Genomic DNA, 15,164 nt, shown 5'->3' with positions numbered 1-15,164 from the left:
TTGTGTGTCTGATGAGAGTGTCTGGGTACGGAGTAGGGATTTTTCTTCCACATACTAAGCGTCATCAACAGGTTTTTGCAACTTCGTGTCAGCCAGAGCTGGAGTAGTGGGGCTGAGAGACTGTGGCCCTGGGAGTTCCCTCGTGGGGTGTTACAGCAAAAGACCAGTTGGCCCTCATGGTTTTTGGGACCCACTCTGAGCCCTGTTCCAGGACCTCGTGAACACAGGTGAGGTAGGAGTGCTTGGAGTCTCCCTCATCCTTCAGCTAGGAAGTAGTTTGTACCCACCTTCTGGGCTTGTAAGGAAGGTTCACGTGTGCTAAATCCGCTTGTTAGCTGCAGACAAGCCCTGCGCATTCCAGGGGGCAGGACAGTGTGGTCCTTGGCATGACAGGGACACAGTGGTGTCGCTCTCTGTTACCTACGCTCTGGGCAGCCTGAGCACTTTTCTGCCCACAGGAGTAAAAAGAAATGGAGCATGTCACTATGCTCCAGGGCCACCCTGACCCACAGGGAGATTATTAAATGTGTATACAAGGTCTTGAAGCTCACCCAAGAGATTTTTGTTTTGTTTTGTTTTTTTGAGACAGTGTCACTCTGTCGCCCAGGCTGGAGTGCAGTGGCGTGATCTTGGCTCACTGCAGCTTCTGCCTCCCGGGTTCAAGCGATTCTTCTGCCTCAGCCTCCTGAGTAGCTGGTACTACAGATGCACGCCACCATACCTGGCTAATTTTTGTATTTTTAGTAGAGATGGGATTTCACCATATTGGCCAGGCTGGTCTTGAACTCCTAACCTTGTGATCTGCCCACCTCAGCCTCCCAAAGTGCTGGGATTACAGACGTAAGCCACCGCGCCCGGCCACTCAGGATGTGTTATTATCATGCCCTTTAAAATTATTTCTTGGACTCGGCATGGTGGCTCACGCCTGTACCCAGCATTTTGGGATGCCAGAGCAGGTGGATCACCTGAGGTCAGGAGTTCGAGATCAGCCTGGCCAACATGGCGAAACCCTGTCTCTACTGAAAATACAAAAATTAGCCAGGCATTATGGCAGGCGCCTGTAATCCCAGCTACTTGGGAGGCTGAGGCAGGAGAATTGCTTGAATCCAGAAGGTGGAGGTTGCAGTGAGCCGAGATTGTGTCATTGCACTCCAGCCTGGGTGATGAGAGTGAAACTCTGTCCCCTCTAAAAAAAAAAAATATATATATATATATGTATATATACATAATTTCTTAGCAGGGCTTCATTTTTTTTTTTTTTTCTCTTTTTTAAGAGTTAGGGTCTTGCTCTGTCACCCAGGCTGGAGTGCAGTGGTACAATCATAGCTCACTGTAACCTTGACCTCCTGGGCTCAAGCAATCCTGCATCAGCCTCCCAAGTAGCTGGGACTACAGGCATACACCACCACACTTGGCCAACTTTTATATTTTTTGTAGACATAGGTTCTCACTATTGTCCAGGCTGCTCTCAAATTCCTGGGCTCAAGCAATCATCCTGCCTTGACCTCCAGAGTAGTTGGGATTACAAGCATGAGCCACCACACCCAGCAACTTCATTTATTTTCTCTCTGATGACCAGTTTGGTTCTCAGGTGTGTCCTGGATCTTAATGGGGTTGAGGTACAACCTAGCACCTGCCTGGGGCAGGGCAGGAGCTGTGTGCCCTTGTCCAGCCCCTCCCTGAGTACGTACCAGGCTTTGTTCTAGACATCAAAGACGCTAGTGAGCAAGGTGGGTGGAGCTTCTGTGCTCACGAAGCTATCAGATTTGGGAGGAACAAACATGGAAAACAATTTCTACGAACGTGTAATCACGATTTCTCATGAGATCTTGGAGAGAGCTGCGGGACTATAACAAGGGGCCGTATGGAGAAGAAGAGGTCATGGGGAGGATGAGTAAGAACCTGCAGATGTGTGCTGGACCAGCGAACAGTATGTGCAAAGGCCCTGAGGTCGGGACCTCTGTGTGATGAATGAAGGGGCCCTAGGGCAGTGGTGTTCAGTGAGGTGGGAGTTCGGCAGTGGGTCCTCAGCAGGGTGTAGTATAGCGCAGCCCACAGTGGGCGAGGTGCTCTGGGAGAAATGCACAGAAGAAATGGGTAACATCCCCTGCTCAGGAGGAACCAAGAGTCAGGAGTCAGCATGGGGAGGGCAGGGCTGCTTCTGTACAAAATAACTGGAGGGGCCAGCACAGTGGCTTACACCTGTAATCCCAGCACTTTGGGAGGCCGAAGTGGGAGAACTGCTTGAGCCCAGGAGTTCAAGGCTGCCGTGAGCTATGATCGTGCCGCTGCACACCAGCCTGAGCAACAAAGTGAGACCCTGTCTCTTAAAAAAAAAAAAACAACTAATAAATAGTAAAGTAACTGGATAAATTATAGGCTGAGATTGGCTGGAGGTGGAGCAGAATCTTTAGGGCAAGCCTCCTGGAGACAGACTAGAAATGATCCTAGAAAGATCAGTGTGTTTTGGAGCATAACGTGAGATCTGAAGAAAAACCCAGGAGCCTCTTTGGAAGGGCAGAAAGTCTGTGACCGCAGAAGTGTGACTCTGTCACTCAGAAGCAGAGGGCTTGCTAATGGGTGAAGGCCTGGGCGTTCAGGGAGGGGGATGCTCTTAGAGGCAGGAAGAGGGGAGGCCCTGAGGAGAAGGTGGGGCATTGAAAAGGGGTGAAGGGAAGCAAGGAGTCCTAGAAGGTCTCTCTTACAGAAGCTCAGAAATACCAACTAAATCACCTAGTGGGGGTGGGCTCTAACACAAGCATCTGCAGCTCCCCTTTTTTAAACTTACAAAATACTCCAAATGTATTAGAATACTGAAAATAGCATGACAGAAGCCCATGCCCACCAACCAGAGTGACACCAGTTAATGTTTGCCACTTGGCACCTTAGAGTATTGGTCTGGCTGCTCCTCTTACAGCTGTGCAGAGCCCAGTGCTGTGCAGAGAGGCTGAGGCAGAGCTGGGGGATTCCAGTTCAGGGCATATATTTTTTTTTTTTTAAAAGACGGGATCTCAATCTGTCACCCAGGCTGGAGTGCAGTGGTGCGATCTTGGTTCACTGCAACCTCCACCTCCCAGGTTCAAGTGATTCTCCTGCCTCAGTCTCACGAGTAGCTGGGATTACAGGCACCTGCCACCACACCCGGCTGATTTTTGTGGAGATGCGGTTTCACCATGTTGGCCAGGCTGGTCTTGAACTCCTGACCTCAGGTGATCCGCCTACCTCAACCTCCCAAAGTGCTGGGAGTAGAGGCGTGAACCACTGCGCCTGGCCCCAGTTCAGAGCATTTGACTGTTCCTCCTCGATGCCAGGCCTGGACTGATGCATGCTGAGGCCCCAGAGGAGAATCTGCTACTTCCATTCGCCATCCTGCCTCCTGGGGGTGGTTTTTGCAGTAGCCACAGAAGGAATAGTCTGGTTTTCTTTAAAGGTGGTGTAAAATTCAAAAGGTCTAAAAGAATATACAATGAAACGTCTGCCTTCCACCTCTGACCCCCAGCCCCCATGCACTTCCACAGGGAATTCACCTCACTAGTTTGAGTCTTCTTCCAGAGAGATCTTGCACCTGTACAAATACATCTTTCCAGTTTATTTTCAAAAACCTAAATAGTGGCCTGACATTTAAAAAAATCTTTTTTATGGAGGTAAAAATGTTAATGTACAGCTGGAATACCTTTCACACATGCAAACGTCGATGTCACCCCACCAGACTCTGGATACGGAGCTGCCAACACTCTTTCATGCGTCTTTCTAGTCAATACCACCACTCCAGAGCAGTTAACCACTGCTCAGCTTCCGGGACCATTCATTAGTTTTACCTGTTTTTGAACTTAGTATAAATGACTTTCAACCCTAAATGGCAGCGGGAGGATATGTTCACATGGGACTGGGGGCTGGAGGACACCTCACAGTCCCAGGGATGCTGGTCAGAGCCCTGGGTGCCTGGGGCTGGCCAGTGGTGCTATTGTGGGGTTTTTGTTTTTATTTTTATTTATTTTTTCGAGACAGGGTTTCACTCCAGGCTGGAGTGCAGTGGTGTCATCATAGCTCACCGCAGCCTCTACCTCCTGAGCTCAAGTGATCCTCCCAGCTCAGCCTCCAAGTCGCTGGGACTATAGGCGCACACCACCGCACCTAGCTGATTTTGTGTTTTTTGTAGAGATGAGGTTTCGCCACATTGACCAGGCTTGTCTCAAACTCCTGGGCTCAAGTAATCCTCCTACCTCGGCCTCCCAAAATTCTGGGATTACAGGTGTGAGCCACTGCGCCCAGCCCAGGGGGTGCTATTTTGGAGCCTAAATGTTGGCCCATTCTCTCAAGTGCTGTGGAACCATGTGTAGGCAACCATCATAAAAGCATGGGAATCCCAGCTCTAGTGACTGACAGCGTCACAGAACACATATAAATCTCAGGAGAGTGGGTGGAACAGGTTTGGGCACCATTTGAGTAGAAGCCAGGGCCTAGAATAATGTGTGACACATGATAGGTACTCAGTACTGGGTGAGTGAGTGGATGAGTGGATGGTGGATGGATAGAGGGGTGGGTGGATGAGGCCTAGACACGTGGTTAAGCAGCTTGCCACAGTTCCAAAGCAATGGGAGTTGGGCTCCACCCGAGACCCTCATCCCAAACAGGCATCCCTCTAATTATATGGATATTAATTATATTGACCCTGTGGAGCCAGACATCCTGCCTCTGTTACTGTCTTGCCTGCTGTCTTACAGGGTCCTACAGTGCTAGCCAGGGTGTCAACTGCATCCGTGAAGACGTGGCTGCCTATATCACCAGGAGGGATGGCGGCGTGCCTGCAGACCCTGACAACATCTACCTGACCACGGGAGCTAGTGACGGCATTTCTGTACGTGTGAGGGTGGCTTGTTGTTATGCGGTGTTTACCCACATGAAGAGCAGCCTTGCCTGTTAGGGCCCAGCATTGGAACTGGCTAGCAGGGAGACAGGCTAGCAGGGAGGGTGGCAGCATGGGTGGCCACCTCTGGTCCCCCTGCCCTGGCAGCCTGCAGTCTTTGCCTCTTTTAGTCTTCATGAGCCTGGGCGCTATTGCAGCCTTGATTTCCATCCGGAGTACACACCAGCAGGTCCGGCTGCAGAGGAGCCAGGGGCCACCCGAGGGTAACCATTGGCCTTTCTGTGGTTCTGCACGTACTGGTGTTCCTCCTGTGCCAGGTGCTGAGGAGACAATGGGAAACCAAACACATTATTTGGCCTCTGCCTACACAGGCAGAGCAGACCAGCTGATATCACAAAAATAAATGCACATCACAAGCTTTTAGTTTCTCTTCTGCAGTAGAGAAGGACAGGGTGTTATGGGAGGGAGCAGTGGGAACTCCGACCTGGTGGGGCAGGGGCAGGAAGTCTCCAAGGAAGACTGAGCAGACACCGACCTGAGGGACACACAGGAGTGAACTGGGAGAGGGGGTGTGCTCTGAGCTGAAGGTCACTATGTGCAGAGGCCACGAGCTGGCAGGAGTCTGAGTGCTGGGAACTGGAGATGCTGGGGGATGAGTGCACAGCGAGGGACAGAGTTACCAGGCGTGGTCTGGCAAGGCAGCTGGCGTCAGTACAGGGCCTTAGAGGCCACGCTGAGGATTTGGGTCATTGTGCTAAGAACAACAGGGAGCCACTGAAGGGTTTGAAGGAGAAGGAGGTGGGGCAGTTAGATTTCTGTTCCTAAGTTTAAATTTTGGCTGCGAGGGGCACAGGAGGCAAGAGGAGGTGGCTCAGGCTGGAGTCAGCTACCAATGGGGTCGGGGAGGACTGGGGCCAGTGGTTACTTGCAGTTTGGAGTGCAGTGGTTACTTGCAGTGGAGTTTGCAGTCCTGGGCTTGGGGGACTGGTGGAGCCTGCAGTCCTGGGCTTGGGGGACCAGTGGAGGCTTCAGTCCTGGGCTTGGGGGACTGGTGGAGCCTGCAGTCCTGGGTTTGGGGGACCGGTGGAGTTTTCAGTCCTGGGCTTGGGGAAGTAGTGGAGCCTACAGTCCTTGGGGGGGCTGGTGGAGCCTGCAGTCCTGGGCTTCGGAGACTGGTGGAGCCTGCAGTCCTGTTTGGGGGACAGGTGGAGCCTGCAGTCCTGGGCTTGGGGGACTGGTGGAGTCTGCAGTCCTGGGGTTGGGGACTGGTTGCCTGTCTGTCCCTTTCTGCACACCCCTCCCAAGGCCTGGCTTGGTGTTAGGTGCTGTTGACTCATCTTTTCTCAGGGAGCCATGTGCTGTCTGAACTTTTCCTTCTTTAATGGGGCTGTCTTTGTTTCCTGACCTGTAAGGCTCTTGTTTGTTGAGTGCTTTGTTCCTTTCCCAAAGCCTTTCCTACACATTAAGCTCTTACTGGAGCCCATGAGAAATGGAGGCCCGGAGACATTAAGTGGTCTGCCTGCCTTGAGTCAGTTCATGTGACATCTGGGATTGTAACACTGGAGCTCCAGCAACCAATCACATCATCTTCCATTGCCCTCTGCTGTCAAGGCCTCTCTTGAATCCCAGAAATGCCCAGTGTGGGAAGAGGTTCCAGAGTAGAGAAGGGGGCGTGTCCACAAGATTCAGCGGAAAGAATCAAGTCATTGTACTTCAAAATCTCGTGACATTTTTGCAGCAAGGAACTGAGTCTGGAAAAGGACCTGTGCCCGTGTTTAAGGTGGAGACTCTCCCTGCAGAGGGTTTTGGCTAATTAATTCAATGAATTACTGGCACCTCCACCAATACCCCACAGGAATCACATGGCCTGGTTTCTCAGAAATTCTTAAACAAGCATCCTGCTCAGCTTGGAAAACAGGTCAACGCGCCACCTGGTGGCAGTAGATGGGTATTTTATCCCATTTTAAGAGTCTCTTGTTGGGGTGGATGTAGAGTGGGGTCTTTCCAACCTTGGGCACTGATACTGATAACACATACTCCTGGGCCCCACCCCTGACATAGGGAATCAGGATCACAGGAGCGGGGTCAGAATAATTCTGAGACAGGGCTAGTATGGGAACTACTATTTTAGAAGTATTAAAAATACAAGTATTGAGTCTTTTTAAAAATATATTTTTTTAAAAGAAAAATATGTATTTTTAAATTTTTAAGTAGGGAGGTGGAGGTCTCACTGTGTTGCACAGGCTGGTCTCGAACTCTTGGCCTCAAGTGATTTGACTGCCTCAGTCTCCCAAAGTGCTGGGATTTTAGGCGTGAGCACCGTGCCCAGCCTAAGTACTGAGTTGTTAACTACATGTTCTGCACTGTGCCGAGAACTTTAGAATGCTGTGTTTTGCTTACTCCTTGCAGCTTCCCTCATTTTACAGATGAGGAAACTGAGACTCGGGGGAGTAAAGTGACTTGCACAGAGCTGGACTGGAGGCATGCAGTGGGGCCACAGGTGAAAGGCTGGGTCAGGGATGGGAAGTGGTGCTGGGTTTCTACATGTGACTTCTGCATTGCAGACAATCCTGAAGATCCTCGTCTCTGGAGGCGGCAAGTCACGGACAGGTGTGATGATCCCCATCCCACAGTATCCCCTCTATTCAGCCGTCATCTCTGAGCTCGACGCCATCCAGGTGAACTACTACCTGGACGAGGAGAACTGCTGGGCGCTAAATGTGAATGAGCTCCGGCGGGCGGTGCAGGAGGCCAAAGACCACTGTGACCCTAAGGTGCTCTGCATAATCAACCCCGGGAACCCCACAGGTCTGCACTTTACTTCCTCGCCAGTTTCGTAGAGGGTGGGGGTGGCTGATACACTGGCTGTCTAGAAACCAAAGAGTTCAATAATTAAAGGTTCTCTCTGCCCCTAGTTTCCCTTCCAGATTTGCTAACCTAAAGCCATAAAATTTGCCACAGGCCACCTCAAGAGGTGAGGAGGCCAGGTGTGGTGGCCCATGCCTGTAATCCTGGCACTTTGGGAGGCTGAGGCAGGTGGATCACTTGAGTTCAGAAATTGGAGACAAGCCTGGCCATCATGGCGAAACCTCGTCTCTACTAAAGACACAAAAATTAGCAGGGCATGGTGGTGTGCGCCTGTAGTCCCAGCTACTCAGGAGGCTGAGGCATAAGATTTGCTTGAACACGGGAGGCGAAGGTTGCAGTGAGCTGAGATCATGCCACTGCACTTCAGCCTGGGTGACAGAGCAAGACTTTGTCTCAAAAAAAAAAAAAAATTAGCCAGGTGTGGTGGTACATGGAGTTCCAGCTACTGGGGAGGCTGAGGTGGAATGATCGCTTGAACCCAGGAGGCAGAGGTTGCAGTGAGCCGAGATTATGCCACTGCACTCCAGCCTGGGCAATAGACTAAGACCTTGTCTAAAAAAAAAGTGAGTAGACCGGGCGCGGTGGCTCACGCCTATAATCCCAGCACTTTGGGAGGCCGAGGTGGGTGGACCACGAAGTCAGGAGATCGAGACCATCCTGCCTAACACGGTGAAACCCTGTCTCTACTAAAAATACAAAAAATTAGCCGGGCGTGGTGGCGGGCACCTGTAGTCCCAGCTACTCAGGAGGCTGAGGCAGGAGAATGGTGTGAACCTGGGAGGTGGAGATTGCAGTGAGCCGAGATCGTGCCACTGCATTCCAGCCTGGGCGACAGAGCAAGACTCCGTCTCAAAAAAAAAAAGTGAGTAAATGCAGACATTTTCTTGGGCAGTTTGAATAATACTATTATTTTCTAGAGATTGGGTCTTGCTCTGTGGCTCCAGGCCTGGCTGAAGTGCAAGTGGTATGATCATAACTCACTGCAGCTTTGAACTCCTAGTGATCTTCCTGCCTCAGCCTCCTGAGCAGCTCAGACTACAGGCAGCACCACCACGCCCAGCTCATATTTTAATTTTTTATTTTTGTAGAGACAAGGTCTTGCTGTGTGTCCCAGGCTGGTCTTAACTCCTGGCCTCAAGCGATTCTCCCAAAGCACTGGGATTGTAGGCATGAGCCACTGCACCCAGCCAGGGTTGTATTATTTTCAAGACTGGTTTTTTGTTCGTACGTTTGCAAAGACTTGCCTCCTTGAGATAATTTACTCACAAACTTACCATTAATCATAGGCCTCATTTTACCGTCCCTCCTCCTTATTTTTTGAACCAGTTTTGAGAATGCTGGTGTGTGTGTTGGTTTTTCTTTGATATAGCACTGCTGTGTCCCTTTGAGGCCTGAGAGGAAAAGTCATTTTCAAAACAAAAGCTACTAAACCAAAAAAGCCACGAATTTCCAGAAATTGAAAAGCACCCCCAATTTTGCATATTTTTCTTTAAAAAAAAGTCCACAGTCCCGTCTGTTTTGATATTTCTGGGCTGCTGGCTTCATATGCCCCCAGTGCTATTTGGACACAGGGAACAAGGGCTCCTCTCTCCTCCTGTTTTTGAGATAAATTGGGTCAGGGCCAAAATCCGTTTGAGTTGATTGTGGAATCTGTTTCTCGGGAACATCAAATGATACTTCAGTCAGCTGAAAACATCCCTTGAATTCCCGCATGCAGAAAATGGGTGCAGCTGGCAATACCACTGGCTTGTTTACCCCAGCTCCTGGGAGCGGACGGATAAAGATTCAGTAGGAAAATAACATAGAGCTGGCTTCTCAATCCTAGTTGTACATTAGAATCCCAAAGGGAACTTTGAAAAATCTCAAAATCAAGGCCACACTCTAGGATCTCTGAGATATCGGTAGCCTGTGCTGCCGAGGGTGAGACCCATTGCCTTAGAAGCATGGTGCCCAAGCTGCAGGGCCCCACTTCAGACACTTGGATGTAATTGGGCCGGGGTATGGTTTGAGAGTTTGCATCTCTAACACATTCCCAGGTGATAATGATGCCGGGCCCAGGACCACACTTGCGGTAGCAAGTTCTACAACATCTTGGGAAAGACACTGTACCTAGTCCACATCACAGAGTCAACACATTCTTGGCCAGGTGTTTACATAAATCTTTTCACCTGACTGAGAAGAAGTCACTGTTCCGGAGACTCTCCTGCTCTGAGTAAAGAGACCATTTTCTATTAATCTGATGTATTAACAAGTAATTTTTATAAAGTACTTTATGAGTGGGCAGGACCTGGCCTTGCTCCTGCGGTCTTCACTGTGTGAGAGTCAGTCAGCTGTAAGAAGAGGGTCTCTGGAAAATAGAAACCCACCTGTGGTGACCATATGTCTTGTCTGGACCACACACTGTGACCAGGGTAGCTTAAAGGTGTCCAAGTGGACTGGGTTCTTAAACCAGGGCCCTTTTGGTGTCAAGACAGAGACCCAACTCGAGACTGAAGGGATTGGAGGGTGGAACTGTGGAGTGCGGGGGTGAAGCAGTGCGCCTGAGTCAGAGTCCGTGTCACAGGAGCCTCAGTCCTTCCTCAGCTCTACCTTCCTCTGGGTTGGAGTCCTCAGGAAGAATCCATCCTTGGAGTGACTTCAGCACTTTCAGCCATTGCCATCAGCTGAGGTACCTTACAGCAGAGCCTCTTCCAGAGTTTCACCAGGCTGAGGTTGGGTCACCTGCCCATTCCTGAACCAGTCAAATCCCTGGGACTCTGATTGGCAGCTCTGTGTCCCAGGCCTCCCGCTGAAGTTCCCCATAGGACAGTGGTGTTAGGCTGTTCTTGCATTGTTATAAAGAAATACCTGAGGCCGGGTGCGGTGGCTCAAGCCTGTAATCCCAGCACTTTGGGAGGCCGAGGCGGGCGGATCACAAGGCCAGGAGATCGAGACCATCCTGGCTAACATGGTGAAACCCCGTCTCTACTAAAAAATACAAAAAACTAGCCGGGCGAGGTGGCGGGCGCCTGTAGTCCCACCTACTCGGGAGGCTGAGGCAGGAGAATGGCATGAACCCGGGGGGTCGGAGCTTGCAGTGAGCCGAGATCGCGCCACTGCACTCCAGCCTGGGGCACAGAGCAAGACTCCGTCTCAAAAAAAAAAAAAAAAAAGAAATACCTGAGACTGGGTAATTTTTAAGAAAAGAGGCTTGATTGGCTCACAGTTCTGCAGACCGTACAGGAAGCGTGGTGGTATCAGCTTCCGGGGAGGCCTCAGGAAGCTTCCAGTCAAGGCGGAAGGTGAAGGGGGAGCAGGCACATTGCATGACAAGAGCAGGAACAATAGAATCAGAGTGGGGCGGGGGATGCTGCATACTTTCAGGGTCCGCCCCCATTACCCAAACACCTCCCACTAGACCCAGCTCAACATGGGGATTACATTGCAACACAAGATTTGGGTGGGGACAGACATCCAAACTACGTGAACAGTCGTGATCTGTCACTCAAAGGAGGATGCTAAGTCACAAGCTACAGATCTTCCCATCAGCTTTTGGGGAATTACTTTGGCCCAGCCTTGAAAGGTACTTGGGAGACCCCTCTCCAGCCTTTTGGCCTGCGTCAAAGCGGTATCTCATGTCACCCCCAGCTGGGCACAGCTGTGCCCTGGCCCCTCTAATGCCATATATGACATTCCCTCCTCCTGCACCGCTGTTCATGCACTTGTCTGTTCACTGGCTCAGTGGGCATGCTCTGAGGTGCTGGAGAGAAGTAAGTTCTGCCCTTATCCTCACGCTGACGTGGTGTGTAACAGCAGAATTGTTTGTACACACTGGGTCTCATTTCCTTTACTGGGCTGAAATCTTTTTAAGGCTCTGGTTCTTGCTTAGTGGCTTGTGTTCCGTTTAGCATTTAGTGAACACAGCTTTTCTGGTGCTCAACTCCTGGTTTGCATTCCAACAGGATACAGTTTGTGGCATCACAAGCATGGAAGGGCAAGACCAGGAGGAATTACAAGCAGGCTCTGCTGTCCTCAGAAGTCAGCCCTTCTCTGTGAGAATAGTGGCTGGTTTCTTACAGAAACTGGTGCCTGCCACCCTCCTGGCATCCCAGAACCCTGAGCTTTTTAAATAGGAAGGCTAGTTGGTGCTTTCTTGGAAGAAGAAAAGTTGGTCCCTTAGTAAAGGAATTGGTTCATTGCTTAGCTAGTTCAAGATAGAAATTTTGATGGAATCATGCCACACTCTTACAAGATACGTGTGTATGTTTTTTCCAGGCGTATTTATATTTTTGCATAGACCAGAATATAGGTATTATTAACAAAAAGGTAAGATACTCTACATACTGTTTTGTACATATATATATATATGTGTGTATATATGCACATATACACATATATATGTGTGTGTATATATACGTGTGTATATATATGTATGTGTACACGTATATATATGTATGTACGCACACACACAATAATAGGCTGGGTGCAGAGGCTCATGCCTGTAATCCCAGCACTTTGGGAGGCTGAGGCTGGAGGATGGCTTGAGCCCAGGAGTTTGAGGCTGCAGTGAGCTAGGATCATGTAACTGTACTCCAGCAAGAGTGGCAGAGCAAGACACTGTAAAGAATATACATGCATGCATGTATAGACATGTATGTACACACACTCAAGATATCTATGTAATATACACAGACATATAGTAAACAAACATGACGCTTGTTAAGAAGTTAGCAAGCCTGATTGTAGTGGTGGTTTTCCGGAGGATATTGTGAGCACATCAGATATTCCCAGTGCCACACTCAAAGCAAGTCTCAGGAAATACTGAGGGAAGGTCCCATTTCTACCTCGTTGCGTTTACTCCTTCTCTCACCTGTACCCATGGCATTTCGTGTGAACGGATGGATCACCATCTTGCTGTTTGCACTCATTTCTCTAAAATGCGGGTGCGGTGCGGTGGCTCACGCCTGTAATCTCAGCACTTTGGGAGGCCGAGGTGAGTGGATCACTTGGGGTCCAGGAGTTCAAGATCAGCCTGGGTACATGGTGAAACCCCTTCTCTTCAAAAAATAAAAAGTTAGCTGGGCATGGGGGCTCACACCTGTAGCCCCAGCTATTCAGGAGGCTGAGGCAAGAGAATCACTTGAACCCAGGAGGCGGAGGTTGCAGTGAGCCAAGACTGTGCCACTGCACTCCAGCCTGGGTGACAGAGTGAGACTCAGACTCAAAAATTAAAGAGCAATAATAAAATGTGTTGTAAGTGTTCCCTGTTAGTGTTGAGTCCTGCAGCGTGCTCATCTTTAGTGATGCCGGGTAGCAGCTGACAGGAGACACCAAAGCTGGTGCCCAGGCTCATTCACTTAGCATTTATTCTGCAGTTATTTATTGAGTGCCTGTTGAGTGCTGTCTTTGAGGGCAGATCATGAGCGGGGAGAGGCCTTGTCCCTGCCTTGTGGAGCTCATGGGTGCCTCTCTGGGGAGAAAGGAGCTAACTCTTCACCTGGTGACCATAGCCAGTGCGAGTCTCTTCATCTGCTGCTGGTGTGCAGTAATAGGGGGAGGGCACTAGCTGATAGATTTAACTCCTGCAGTTGTATTTTCCCGTTCTTTGTTTTATTTTTGAGACAGAGTCTTGCTCTGTCACCCATGCTGGAGTGTAGTGGAACAGTCATAGCTTACTGCAGCCTCAAATTCCTGAGCTCAAGCGATCCTCCAGCCTCAGCCTCCCAAGTAGCTGGGACTACAGCCATAAGCCACCACACCTGGATAATTTTTATTGTAGAGATGAGGTGTTGCTGTGTTGCCCAGTCTGGTCTGGAGCTCCTGGGCTCAAGCGATCCTCCCACCCTGGCCTCCCGAAGCACTGGGATTACAGGCATGAGCCATTGTACCGGGCCTTTTCTCTGTGCTCCTTATGATGCTTCCATGCCTCTCTGTTCTGCAGCGCAGACATACCACACACCACATACACACACACCACAGAGACACGTACAACACACAGACACATACTACACACACTGCAAACACCCACACATGCACATGTGTGTGCACACACACCCCAACACACCTACACATACACCACATACACACACACCCCACCACACCTACACACCAAATACACACCCCACCACACCTACACACACACACTCACACCTACACACGCAACATATACACACCCCACCACACCTACACACACACTACAGACACACCACCACCACACCCATACACATACCTGCACACACACCACATATACACACACCCCACACACATACCACACAGACTTAGATACCATACCTACACACACACCACACACAGACACACACAGACTCACACACCCCCACCACACCTACACACACACTACAGACTCACACACACACCCCACCACACCCATATACACACCTACCCACACAGCACATACACACACCCCACACACATACCACACACAGACTTATACACCCGACCACACCTACACACATACTACATAGACACACACACCACACACACCCCACCACACCTACACACATACCACACAGATACACCCCACACACCACACAGACACACACATACCCCACACCCACACACATACACACCACACCTACATGCACACCACACAGACCACACCCCCCCACCACACTGACACACATACCACACAGACACACCCGACCACACCACACACCATACACAGACACTTGCACATGTGAGTGTATGCACACACACCACCACACCTACATACAAAGCCTTCATAAAAATAAGAGAGCCAGTCTGGGCGTGGTGGCTCACACCTGTAATCCCAGCACTTTGGGAGGCCGAGGCGAGTGGATCACCTGAGGTTGGGAGTTCGAGACCAGCCTGACCAACATGGAGAAACCCTGTCTCTACAAAATTGGCCAGGCGTGGTGGCACAAGCCTATAATCCCAGCTACTCGGGAAGATGAGGCCGGAGAATTACTTGAACCTGGGAGGTGGAGGTTGCGGTGAGCCGAGATCATGCCACTGCACTCCAACCTGGGCAACAACAGCAAAACTCCATCTCAAAAAAAATAAAATAAGAGAGCCGGGTGAGAACCCCTTCTTCCTCGCATAACTGGCTGAAGAGAGTCAGACACGCGGGCAGCTCTTCTGGGTGTCCCTGGAGGCCGACTACACCATCATGCATGGCACTGGGGAGGGGGTCTCTGGGGGGCTCGAGGGAACACAGGGCACCGGAGTGATTCTGGATGGGCTTCTGACCTGGGGACAATTTAAACAGCATTACAACCAACATTTTGGTTTTCTTGGGGATTCTATAGGCCAGGTACAAAGCAGAAAGTGCATAGAAGATGTGATCCACTTTGCCTGGGAAGAGAAACTCTTTCTCCTGGCTGATGAGGTAAGAGTGTCCCCACTCAGAGGGGATGGGCACTAGCTTTCTCTTCTAGAGGGAGGTACCCAGCCGCCGTTGTTCTGCAGCCAG

At 50.4% G+C, this 15,164-nt stretch overlaps 1 protein-coding gene across 2 annotated transcripts in view; it reads left to right on the top strand.

Moving 5' to 3' along the window:
* GPT2 (glutamic--pyruvic transaminase 2) overlaps positions 1-15,164 on the top strand; it is a 47,804-nt gene that overhangs the window by 18,191 nt on the left and 14,449 nt on the right. For both annotated transcript variants that reach the window (XM_017953323.3, XM_009196369.4), the window contains 3 exons: positions 4,725-4,858; positions 7,432-7,675; positions 15,001-15,080. In XM_017953323.3, coding sequence (XP_017808812.1) covers positions 4,725-4,858; positions 7,432-7,675; positions 15,001-15,080 — 458 coding nt within the window. The remainder of the gene's footprint in view (positions 1-4,724; positions 4,859-7,431; positions 7,676-15,000; positions 15,081-15,164) is intronic.

The sequence above is a fragment of the Papio anubis genome, chromosome 18 (genome assembly GCF_008728515.1).
Source record: "Papio anubis isolate 15944 chromosome 18, Panubis1.0, whole genome shotgun sequence".
Classification (NCBI taxonomy): domain Eukaryota; kingdom Metazoa; phylum Chordata; class Mammalia; order Primates; family Cercopithecidae; genus Papio; species Papio anubis.
This window is presented reverse-complemented; position numbering and strand designations above follow the sequence as displayed.